This window comes from Carlito syrichta, unplaced genomic scaffold (assembly GCF_000164805.1).
Source record: "Carlito syrichta isolate Samal-C Ts95f unplaced genomic scaffold, Tarsius_syrichta-2.0.1 Scaffold301827, whole genome shotgun sequence".
In the NCBI taxonomy this organism is placed as follows: domain Eukaryota; kingdom Metazoa; phylum Chordata; class Mammalia; order Primates; family Tarsiidae; genus Carlito; species Carlito syrichta.
In genome coordinates, this window is record NW_007245923.1 from 392,802 (window position 1) to 405,788 (window position 12,987).

General features: G+C 39.9%; 1 protein-coding gene across 1 annotated transcript in view; it reads left to right on the forward strand.

Annotated features, from left to right (window-relative positions):
* The window catches only part of FAM169B (family with sequence similarity 169 member B), a 44,934-nt gene that overhangs the window by 20,421 nt on the left and 11,526 nt on the right, over window positions 1-12,987 (forward strand). The window contains exon 3 of the mRNA XM_008055349.1: window positions 12,422-12,604. Within this exon, the coding sequence (XP_008053540.1) occupies window positions 12,422-12,604 (183 nt within the window). The remainder of the gene's footprint in view (window positions 1-12,421; window positions 12,605-12,987) is intronic.

The following is a 12,987-nucleotide window of genomic DNA, read 5'->3' on the forward strand; positions in this document are numbered from 1 at the left end:
CCATGAGGATATTTCCTTCATTTCTAAGATCTTATGGTTTGAGGTTTTACATTTAGGTCTCTGATCCATTTGGAGTTAACCTTTGTGCATGGGGATAGATAGGGGTCCTGTTTCAATTTTCTGCATGTGGTCAGCCAGTTTTCTCAGCACCATTTACTGAATAGGTTCTCCTCTCCCCAGTGGTAGGTGGTGGAGGCCTTGTCGAAGATGAGTTGGTTGAGAAATTGAGGTTTTGCTTCTGGAATCTCAATTCTATTCCATTGATCTATATGCCTGTTTCTATACCAATACCAAGCTGTTTTGATGATTGTAGCTTTATAGTAAAGTTTGAGGTCTGGTAATGTGATATCACCTGCTTTGTTTTTTTTACTGAGGATTGTTCTGGCTATTCTTGGATGTTTGTGTTTCCATATGAATTCCTGTGTTGTCTTTTCTAGGTCTGAGAAGAATGTTGCTGGTAATTTGATGGGTATTGCACTGAATTTGTAGATTGCCTTAGGTAAGATGGACATCTTCACAATGTTGATTCTTCCAATCCATGAGCATGGGGTATTTTTCCACTTGTTTGTGTCATCTTTGATTTCTTTGAGCAGTGTTTTGTAATTTTCATTGTAAAGGTCTTTTACCTCTCTGGTTAGAAAGATGCCAAGGTATTTCATTTTTTTTGTGGCAACTGTGAATGGAATTATGTTTTTTATTTGTGTTTCTGTTTGTTTATTATTGGTGTAGAGAAATGTAATTGTCTTTTGTACATTTATTTTGTATCCTGAGACTTTGCCAAAAGCCTTTATCAGTGTAAGGAGGTTTTTGACAGATTCTCATGGGTTTTCAAGGTACACAATCATATCATCTGCAAAGAGAGATAACTTGACTTCCTCTTTTCCTATTTGGATACCCCTGATTGCCTCCTCTTCTCTGCTCGAGCCAGGACTTCCAATACTATGTTGAACAGGAGGGGTGAGAGTGGGCATCCTTGTCTTGTTCCAGTTTTCAGGGGAAATGGTTCCAATTTTTGTCCATTTAGGAGTATGCTGGCTGTGGGTTTCTCATAGATGGCTTTTACTATTTTGAGGTATGTTCCCCGTATGCCTAGATGTTCAAGGGTTTATATCAAGAAGTGGTGCTGGATTTTATCAAAAGTTTTTTCTGCATCTAATGATATAATTATGTGGTTTTTGTTTTGACATTTGTTGATGTATTTAATTACATTTATGGTTTTACGAATGTTGAACCAGCCTTGCATCCCAGGAATGAAGCCTACTTGGTCATGATGGATGATTTTTGAGATGTATTGCTGAATTTGGTTTGCTAGGATCTTGTTGAGAATTTTAGCATCTATGTTCATCAAAGATATTGGTGGTCAGGCCCTTTTGTTATGTGTGTGCTCCTGGTCAAGATTTCAAGATACCACATTAATCATGCTTTTCTTCCAGAACAGCCAGGTTAGTGAGTAGAGGAACCAGCCCCCTATGGTGACCTAAATTAACTTTGTATACCCTATTAAATCCAAAATGGCAATATATATATTTTTATGTTTGCAAATGATTGTTGTTTACTGTGTTTTTTTTAATATATATATTTTATTTTAAAGATGTGGGGCACAATTCAGGATTAGGCATACAAGTGGACATTATACAGGTAAAGTTTGGGTCTCCCTACCGTGTTTTCTATCCTTGACTGTTCTTTTTCTTCTTCTTTTTTTTTTTAACCTTGAAAGTTATACTCATAGACTAAGTTGGAAGATGGTCTCTCTTTTTTTGTTCTCTGGAAGGTTTTCCTTGGAAGCTTGGTAGAACTCATCACTAAAACCACCTCAGTCTGGTGTATTCACTGGGAGGGTTTTAAACTGATTTAATATTTTAATGTTCATAGGACAAGTTAGTCCTTTCAGTTTTTCCTTGAGTCAGTTCTGATGGGTTGTGTTATCCTACGGATTTGTCCTTTTAATTTGTTTTTAAATTTATTATCATATTTTCTCACCTTTTAAATTTTTGCCATGTCTATAGATATCTGTTCTATAGATATCTGTATTTTAATTCCTAATATACTTTATGTATTATATCTTTTATTCACTTTAGCAACTCTTGAATTTTTAAAAACTCCTTTCTGCTGTTTCTTTGCTTTCTATTTCATTAACTTCTATCTTTTTTGTCTTCTTCCCTTTATTTTCATTGGATTTTTTCTGTTCTTTTTCAATCTTGTAAATTCTGATGCTGGGCATGTTCATTTTCGACCTTTCTTGTTTTCTACTATTAGCATTTGTGGTTAAAATCATATCACATTACTGACAGTTTGGTCAATTCACCCTGTTCTGTGACCTCATAGGTTGACACATTCTGACTGGTCTGCCTTTTGCCAAGCCTACCCTCCATGCCTTGACTATTTACTATGACTTATGGCCTCCATTGATTTGTTCCCATGACTTTTTTTTCAGGACTAATTATCCTCATGTAACAGACTTTTCTGGATATTTAGGTCTACCTGAGGGATAGTAGCTTTATTCTGATTTTGGATAACACACTTTTGGAGTAGGCTTTAATCTTTCAAGTGTTGTTAGGTGCAGAGACAACATGTGTAGTTGGTGAAGGTGACTTTGGAAATGAAGCAACCAGAATGAAGAAGAAAGGGCACTAGGAGCTTTTGGTTCTTGACTCAGTTCTGTCACCAGCTACTTGGTTGTATAGTTAGATCTAGGTTTGTTCTGGAATCAACAGATACCCCATGAGTTTAAGAGGGGCATCCTCAGATAACTGAGCCAGGTTCCATGTCCTCCATGTTTTTAACCTTTTTTGACCCTATCATGTCTGTAAAATGGGTAGAATGAAAAGATAATTGCTGGGGCCCCCGCCAGCTATTCTGTGCTATGTTGCAATGATTTTTTTTGGCCGGTATGTTCTTATTATGAGAAGAGAGTCAATTTGAATATGGCCTGCATATTTCCTCAGCCCCTGTTCATAATTAAATTGTAATAAGAATCGGCTTTTGGAATTGATGCTATAAAATGGATTTTGTTTGACCAACCAGAATAGGTGATTAATCTTCAGAAAAGGCTGGTGGAGTATTTTTGTTTTTTCTTCTTCTCTTTTTTCTCTAGTTGTTTGTTTTGAAAGAATAGTACAGACAATTTCTGATGGGTCCTTCATCCCTCTTCTCCTAATGTCAACATCCTCTGTTACCATGACATAATGAGGAAAACAAAGACATTAACACTAGTTAATTTTCCACCAATGTCTTTTTTTTCTTTCATGATCTAATCCAGGACACCACATTGCACTTAGTCTTCAGGTCTCTTTAGTCTTCTCTTCCAATCTGAACTTTTTTTTTTGGTTTCCCTTGTTTTGCATCATCTAGACACTTTTGAGGAGTATTGGTCAGGTGATCTGTAGGATGTCCCTGAATTTATATTTATCTGATGTTTTCTCATGACTAGACTGGAGTTATGGGTTGAGGGGAAAAAGGGAAGTAGCTTTATTCTCACATCACATCAGAGGGGTGGGGTGTCTAATACTAACATTACTACTAGTGAAAACTCAAATTACTCAATTAAGAAACCTAACAAATTACTCTGTCAGGTTTTTTCACTGTAAAGTTCTTCTCTTCCCTTTACATACTTGAGTTGTTTCAGTCTTTTTCTAGAAAATCATGATTCATTGTATCTTTTAAAAATCAATTTCATTAAAGTTGAATTTTAAATTTCATAACATTTGCCTATTATAAATGTATAAATCAATAATTTTTAGCAAATTTAGAGAATGTGTCACCAACATCCACTTTTTTAATTTAAAAATTTTTCATTTTTTTTTTTTTTGAGCTGGGAGTTTTACTCTGTTGCCCAGGCTGTGGTACAGTGGCATAATCACTGCTACTCAGACTTGACCTCCTGGGCTGTCTCCCAGATAGCTGACACTACAGGTATACGCCACCACACTGGGCTAATTTTTTTACTTTTTGTAGAGACAGGGTCTTACTATGTTGACTAGGCTGCTTTCAAACTCCTGGGCTCAAGTAATCTTCTCACCTCAGCCTTCCAAAATTCTGGGATTACAGGCATGAGCCACTGCACCCACCCTACCAAAACCCAGTTTTAAGACATTTCCATCACCACCCAGAAGGGTTATTCATTTGCTGTCAGTCTGTTTCCATCCCAGCTCCAGGGAACCATTAATCTACTCTCTGTCTCTATTAACTTGTTTTTCTGGACAGTTCACATAACTGGAAAGATAAAAATGTAGTCATTTGCATCTTGCTTTTTTCATTTAGCATGGTTTTTATGACGTTAATACAAATTGTAGTATGTATTAGTATTTCATTCCTTTTTATTGCTGAGTAGTATTCCATTGTAGGAATATCACATTTTGTTTATGCATTTATGAGTTGATGGCTTGTTTCCAGTTTGGGGCTATTATGAATAATCCCTCTACAAACGAATCCACATACATGTCCTTGTGTGGGCGTATTTCATTTCTCTTTGGTAGATGCCTAGGACTAGAATTGCTGGGTCATTTGGTAAGCTTGTGTGTAACTTTTAAGTAACTTCCAAACTATTTCACAAAGTGACTGTACACCATGATACATTTCCATCAGCAGTATTCTAGTTTCTCCATATCCTAGTCAACATTGACTATTACTTGTCTTTTTTTGTTATCATCATTCTAGTAGGCCAAAGGTGTTGTTTTGTCTTTTTTTTGTCTTTGTTGTTTTGTTTTTAAGAGACAATGTCTTGCTATATCACCCAGGCTGGAGTGCAGAGGCTCAGTACTAGCTCACTGCAGCCTCAAACCCTTAGGGTCATACAAGTCATCCCTCCTCAGCCTACAGAGTAGCTAGGACTACAGGCACATGCCACCAAGCCTAGCTGTCTTTTTTATTTTTATTGAGATCAGGTCTCACTCTGTTGCTCAGGCTGGTATCAGACTCTTGGCCTCAAGTGATCTTTCCGCCTTGGCCTCCCAAAGTGCTGGGATTACAGGCTAAGTCACCGAGCCTGACACAAATCACATTTCTGATACAAGACATATCTGGAAACAAAATAAAAAACAGAAAGAAAGAAATGTGTTTTGTAAATATTTTCTTCAGTCGGTGGTTTGTCTTTTCATTTTCATAGTGGTGTCTTTTGAAGCAAAACAGTTTTAAACTTTGATGAAATTAGGTTTGTCAACCGACTGCTTTTGGTGTTGAATCTAAGAACTCTTTGCCTAACCGAACTTGTGAAGCTTGTGAAGATTTTTTTTCTCTTTTTTCTAAAAGTTTTATAGTCTTAGCACTTACATTTATGTCTATGATTCATCTTAAATTAATTTTTGTATATGATATGAGGTAAGGACCCAATCACATTTCATTTTAAAAAATTTTTTATTTGGTACAATTCAGGGTTAGGTATACAAATGTTCATTATGCAGGTACCCTTGTTGATGAGGTGTGCTCCCCCCACCCCAGCAGTTTCCCATTACTGCCAATCCCTTTCTTATTATATTATGATAATTGTTCAAGTTCTACTTATGAGTGAGAACATGTGGTACTCAGTTCTTTGTCTCTGTGATAGATCACTCAGTATTATAGACTCTAAGTCCATCTAACTTAACTCTAAGTCCATCGCAACTTGCTGTGAAGTTCATAATTTTGTCCTTCTTTATAGCTGTATAATATTCCATCATGTATATGTACCACATTATTTTTATCCAGACCTCTTTCAATGGGCAGCATGTCAGTCTCATTTTTAAAAATACCTAATACAATTAAAAAATTAATAGACTATTTTTAGAGTAGTTTCAGGTTTACAAAATTGAAAGAGAAAGTTTGGAGAGTTCTCCTATATCCCCCATCTCCCTGTTTACTCTATTACTAACATATTGCATTGGAATGGTATGTTTGCTACAATTGGTGCACCAATATTGACACATCCATTAGTTTGCTGGGGCTTTCTTTTTTTTTGAGTTGGGGTCTCACTTTGTTGCCCAGGCTGGAGGACAGTAGCACACTCACAGCTACCCCAGCGTTGACCTGCTGGGTGCCTGTGATCCTTCTGCCTCAGCCTTCCAAGTAGCTGGAACTACAGACTTGTGCTACCACGCCAGCTAATTTTTGATTTATTATAGACACGAGTTCTCGCCAAATTGCCTGGGCTGGTCTTAAACCTGCAACCTCAGGCAATCCACTCACCTCGGCCTCCCAAAGTGCTGGGATGGGATTACAGACTGAGCCACCAAGCCCGGCCTGCTGGGGTTTTCATAACAAGATACCACAGACCGGGGGACTTACAAAAAAAATTTATTTTCTCACAGTTCTAGGAGGCTAGAAGTGCAAGATCAAGCTGTCAGAGGTTTGGTTTGCAGATGGTCACCTTCTAGCTATGTCTGCTTGTCTTATCTTTGCTTGGGCATCTCTGATGTCTTTCTATATGTCCAAATTTCTTCTTATAGGGATACCAGTCAGACTGGATTAGTGCCCATCCTAATAGCCTCATTTTGATTTAATCACCTCTTTTAAAGACCTTATCTCCAAATATAATTACACTCTGAGATACCAGCGGTTTGGGCCTTAAATACTGGAGAGACACAATTCAGCCCATGAGAACACATTATTGTTTTTTATGACCTAAGTCCATAGTTTGCATCAGGGTTTGTTCTTTGTGTTGTACCTTCTATGCATTTTGGCGAATATCTGATGACATGTATCCACCACTGTAATATCATACAGAGTAGTTTCACTGCCCTAAAAATTCTCTGTGCTCTGTGTATATATCCTCCTAACTCATACCCCTGATAACCAGTAATCTTTTAACTACCTCCATAGTTTTGCCTTTTCCAGAATATCATAAACAGTCACCTGTCACTTAGTAACAGGGATACATCTTGAGAAATGCAGAATTAAGTGATGCTGTCTTGACATGAACATCATAGAGTGCACTCACACAAACCTAGATGGTATGGCCTATTACACACCTAGGCCGCATGGTCTAACCTGTTACTGCTTGGCTACAAACCTGGCTAGCATGTGACTGTGCTGAATACTGTAAGCAGTTGTGACACAATGGTAAGTGCTTATGTATCTAAACATACCTAAAGACAGAAAAGGCACAGTAAAAATGAGGTAGAGAAGATTTAAAAAAATGGTACACTTGTATAGGTTACTCCCCATAAGTGGGGCTTGCAGGACTGGAAGCTGCTCTGGGTGAGTCAGCGAGTGAGTGGGAGTGAAGGTGAAGACCCAGGACAATACCATGCACTATTGTAGACGTTATAAACACTGTACACTTAGGCTACACTAAATTAAAAAAAAATTTGAGCCGGGCATTGTAGCGCATGCCTGTAGTTCCAGCTACTTGGAAGGCTGAGGCGGAAGGATTGCCGGAGCCCAGCAGGTCGAGAATATGGTGGCCGGGAGCGGCCACTGCACTCCAGTCTGGGCGACAGAGTAAGACTCCAACTCAAAAAAAAAAATTTTTTTTTCTTCAATAATAAGTTAACCTTAGCTTACAGTAATTTTTTTTACTTTATAAACCTTTTAACTTTTTAAACTTTTGAACTCTTGTGTAGCTTAAAACACAAACCCATTGTGCAGTTGTGCATAATATGTTCTTTCTTTCTATTCTTAATCTATAAACTTTTTAAAATAAAAAAAACTTTTAAAACTTAAAAAAAAAAATAAAGACACAAACACACACATTAGCCTAGGGTCAGAATCATCAATATCTCTGTCTTCCACCTCTACATCTTGTTCCACTGGAAGGTCTTTAGGGTTAATAACACACAGAGCTATCATCTCCTGTGATAATGTCTTCTTCTGGAGTACCTCCTGAAGGACCTGCCTGAGGGTGTTTTACAGTTAAGTTTTTTTTTCTTCTTCTAACAAGTAGAAGGTGTACACTCTAAAATAAAAATATGTGACAAGACTCAGTGGCTCAGCCCATAATCCCAGAACTTTGGGAGGCCGAAGCGAGTGGATTGCTTGAGCCCGTGGGTTTGAGACCAGCCTGAGCAATTTGGTGAGACCTCATCTCTACAGTAAATAAAAAATTAGCTGGGCATGGTAGTGTGTGCCTGTAGTTCCAGCTACTTGGAAGGCTGAGGTGGAAGGATCGTGGGAGCTCAGCAGGTCAACAGTGGGGTGACCGTGAGTGTACCACTGCACTCCAGCCTGGGCGACAGAGTGAGACTCCAACTCAAAACAAAAACAAAAACAAGCAAACAAAAAAACAGTGTGCCAGATACAGTGGCTCACGCCCATCATCCCAGCACTTTGAGAGGCGGAGGCGAGAGGATTATCTGAGCCCAGGAGTTCAAGACCAGCCTGGGCAACATGGTGAGACCTTGTCTCTACAATAAATACAAAAAAATTAGCTGGGTGTGGTGGCACGCACCTGTGGTCCCAGGTACTTGGAAAGCTGAGGCAGAAGGATCACTTGAGTCCTGCAGGTTGATGCTGCACTAGCTGTGATCGTGCCACTACACTCCAACTTGTGTGACAGAGTGAGAATCTGACTCAAAAATAAATAAATAAATAAATATTTAAAAATACAAAGAAAATAAGATAATAAAAGTAGAGTATAGTAAATACACAAACCAGTAATATATCACTGATCATCACGATTAAGTATTATGGTCAGTACTTAGTTTTATGTACTATACTTGTATATAACTGGCAGTATAGTAAGGTTGTTTACACCAGCATCTGCACAAACACGAGTAATATGTTGTACTATGACATTACTACAGCTATGACACCTCTAGGGAAAGGAATTTTTCTGCTCCATTATATAATCTTATAGGACCACCATTGTCTATGTGGTCCATTGTTGACAGAAATGTCATTATGGGCTGGGCCTGGTGGCTTATGCCTGTAATACCAGAGCTTTGGGAGGCCAAGGTGGGAGGATTGCTTGAGGCCAGAAGTTCGAGTCTAAAAAAAAACAAAGAAGTTCGAGTCTGTCCTGGGCAAAATAGTGAAACCCCTGTCTCTACAGAAAATAATAATAATAAAAAAAAACTATCCAGGTGTGGTGGCATGCACCTGAAGTCCCAGTTACACGGAGGCTGAGGTGGGAGGATTGCTTGAACACAGGAGTTTGAGGGTGCGGTGAGCTATGATGGTACTATTGTACTCCAGCCTGGGTGGCAAAGTGAGACCCTGTCTTAAAAAAAAATTAAAAACCCAAAAAACTGAAAAATCCAAGTCATTATGCAGCACATTATGTAGTTGGAATCCGACAGAATGTAGCTTGTTGAGATTAACTTCGTTCACTTAGTAATACACCTCTAAAGTTTTCCTGTGTCTTTTCATAGCTGGATACCTCATTTCTTGTTAGTGCTGAATAACATTCCATTGTCTGAATGAATCACAGTTGATGTATCCATTCACCTCCTGAAGTACATCTTGCTTGCTTTGAAGTTTTTGTAATTATGAATAAAGCTGCTATAAACATTTGTATGCAGGTTTTTGTGTGGGTATAGTTTTCAGCTCCACTGAGTAACTATCAAGGAGTGCAATTGCTGGATCACAAGATAAGAGTATGTTTAGTTTTGTAAGAAATTGCCAAAATGTCTTCCAAACTGGCTGTACTATTTTGCATACTCGGTAGCAATGAATGACAGTTCCTGTTGCTCCATATCCTTACCAATGCTTTTTTTTTTTTTTTTTTTTTTGAGTTGGATTCTCACTCTGTCGTCCTGATGCTCCCAGCCACCGCAGCCTCGACCTGCTGGGCTCCGGTGATTCTTCTGCCTCAGGCTTCAAGTAGCTGGAACTACAGGCGCGTGCTAGCACACCCGGCTAATTTTTTTTTTTTTAATTTATTGTAGAGAGGAGGTCTTACCAATGAACTCGCAGGCTCAGACAATCCACTCCTTTCGGCCTCCCAAAGTGCTGGGATTACAGACTGAGCCACCGAGCCCGGCCGTCTTACCAGTGTTTGGCATTGTCAGTGTTCAGGATTTTGGACATTCTAATAGGTGTGTAGTGGTATCTGATTGTTTTAATATGCAATTCCTTAATGACATGATGAGGAGCATCTTTTCATATGCTTCTTTGTAGCATTACAGATAGGATTTTGACATGGCTAGCAGTGAATTTACATACAGCAAGGCCAAGATCAATTTGGTGAAGAATTGCCATCTTAGCGTTATTGAGTCATCTAATCCATGAACATGGAACTTCTCTTATTTATTTAGATTGTCTTCAACTTCCCTCAACAATGTTTTATAGTTTTTAGTGTTCAAGTCTTGCAAATTCTTTTGTTAAATATATTAAAAAAAAATATATATATATTCTTAAGCATTTACTTCTATTTAATGCTGTTGTGAATGGAATTGTATTTTTATTTAATTTTAAACTTTCTTAGCATCAGAAGACTTTATCATTAGAAGAACATTATTCTCATTTTCTATAAATTGAGGCAATATACTGGGGGGACCCCCCAAAAACTGGAATTTGCTCCCCTGGATCAAGCAGTCAACCCAAGTTTTTATCCGGAAACTTTGAGAAGGTTGCATCACAATTTGTGGGAAAAAGTCTTGAGTTGTGGCAAACAGGTAACTGACTTTTCCACCAGGACAGCACACCTGCCCACACCACGCTGAGCATTCAGCGGTTTTTGACCAAAAATGGCATGACCCTATGCCCCATCCTCCCTATTCACCCGATCTCACCCCTGCTGCGTTTTTGCTTGTTTGTTTCCCTGGATGAAAAAGGTTCTCAAAGGGAAACGCAAAATGGCAGAAGTACTATATGTCATCAAAATTGACAAGTCCAAAAACTGTTTTACGCAGTGGAAAAAAAGCATCTCAATAGGTATATTGCATCAAACAGAGAGTCCTGTGAAGATGACCAAAGTTTAAACATGTAAGAATAAATACACAATTTTTAAATAAATAAATGCTCGGGTTTTTTGGGGGCCTCCCTTGTAATTCCAAGCTAATTGGCACTATTATCTCAAGCACATTGAAGTCGAAATCCCAAATACTTTATAGCGACTCAAGTGAATTGAAGTTCCTTATTGACCATAGATTTTTAATCTTTAATTTCATTTTTTGGCATAAAATGACAACTACTTATTTGGCTGACGATTATTTTGGTTGACGGTTTGGGCTGGGCTCAGAGACTGGGTGGTTTTCCAAGTCTGTGCTGGGCTTGTGTGCCCATGGTGACCTGCCGGTCAGGCAGGTGGCTCTGCTTTTTGAGACAGGTTAGACAGCAGGAGTGCCTGGACCATATTCCTTTCATGGTGGCAGACTGTCTCAGCTTGCTTTTGTGGTGTGTCACAGGGGTCTGAGAGAGAATAGAGATGCTTTAGACCCCATGAGACCTGGGCTTATCCTTGTCGTGCCACATTCTGTCATGCCTTAGAATGGCCACTCTGCCTTATTCTGTTACTCACAGAGAATCACAAGGCCAGCCCAGATTGAAGGTGAGGGGAAACTGTCCTGTCTCTTGATAGGAGGAACAGATACTAAGTGGTGAGGATATAGCAAGGGAATAATGACTGCCATTTGTGCAAACAATTTACCGTGGTTGTGTGTCTCTTTGTAATTCAGTCTGTCTGATTAGAATCTGAGTCTTTTTCTGTTGGGGCATTACCCACCTTCTAAATCTTGGCAAGGACAATTGCTATCTCTTCCAACAGGGACTGAATATGCTACATATTTGTTTCATATTCTGTTGCATCTAGAGCCCCAGCACCTGTGCTGTTTAGAAGTGAGGAAGCTGAGGCAGTAGGCACAGTGTGGGATTGATTTTCTGATTAGGGCAATGACAGGGTAGCTGGCAGCAAGGCCAAGTTCTTATTTGCAGAAATGGCAACCATGCCGGTGTTGACCTTGGTTGCAATCAAGTTAGTTTCAGAATGGAAATATGGCAAGGGTGCCACTGTTGCCTCTATTTCTCTGCTGTAGCAGGGTCATCCATATCTTATGGGAACAGGGCCTGGTGCTGTGTCTGTTTGGCTGCACTTTGCTGTAACTGGACATGGTGAGCCCTTGTTAGTTACTAAAACAAGTCCATACCCTAGAGATGGGTTGGATTGGCCTCAGGTTTCTCTCCGGCAGGGAGACTTTTAGTCTTGCCCTGATAGTCCTCCTTGGCTCCAAGGGTGTCATCGAACCATGCACAGTGAGGGGAGGGATCCAAGGAGGCTGGGTGCATGAGTGACCTTGTTTGGCCTGTCCCCCAGGTTTGCTTTTCATTTCAGTCCAGTGGTCTAGTGGCTGCCCTTGTAGCAATTAAAGACATATGAGTATTTAAAGAAAGGGGTCAGTCAATTGGAGAATTGGTGGTTGGAAATGATTTGTGGTTTTAGCATCACTTATTTAGCTTGTGAAGCTAACCTTGCTTCCAGGTGGAACCCATGACCCTGGCTGCTCAGAGCCCCTACAGGGTACTGATGTAAGTAAACCCAAGGGACAGTGTGTGCCTCTTGTTTTCCCTTCAGGCAGCTTGTGTGGTGACGGCACCGGTGCATGCTACCAGCTGCCTGTCTTTGATACCGTGTTTGTCAGGAGGAAGCACCGTCGCCAAGGCCTGGGGACGGCCATGCTACGAGATTTCTGCGAGACATTCCCAGAGGATGAGTTCCTGGGGATCAGTTGCCCAATTTCTCCTGCCATGCACCAAGGTAAAGCCACCTCATGTTGTGTAGAAGCATTTGGGTCATGGGTAATGGGTGACGTGTGCATTCCAGGGGGTCTGGGGAGGGAGGTTCCGGGGAGCCCTTGGGATGCTAATGCACTTGTGGGGAAATCTTCTGTTGCTTTATCACAACCTAAGACTTCATGTTTGATCAAAAGAAGTGAACCTTTCCCAAGCTGAGAAATAATTGGATTTAGAAACAATCAAAAACAAATCACCAGCCTCAGAAAGGAGGAAGTCCAGAGAGCTGGACTCTGTAAGAGTGGGGCCGCTGGCAGCAGGGGCTTTAGGCTGCCTTGCCTCTTCCATTTGAAGCTCTATTCCTCACTTTGTCCTTTGAGCTAAATGCCGTGGGGGAGCCCAGGAGCA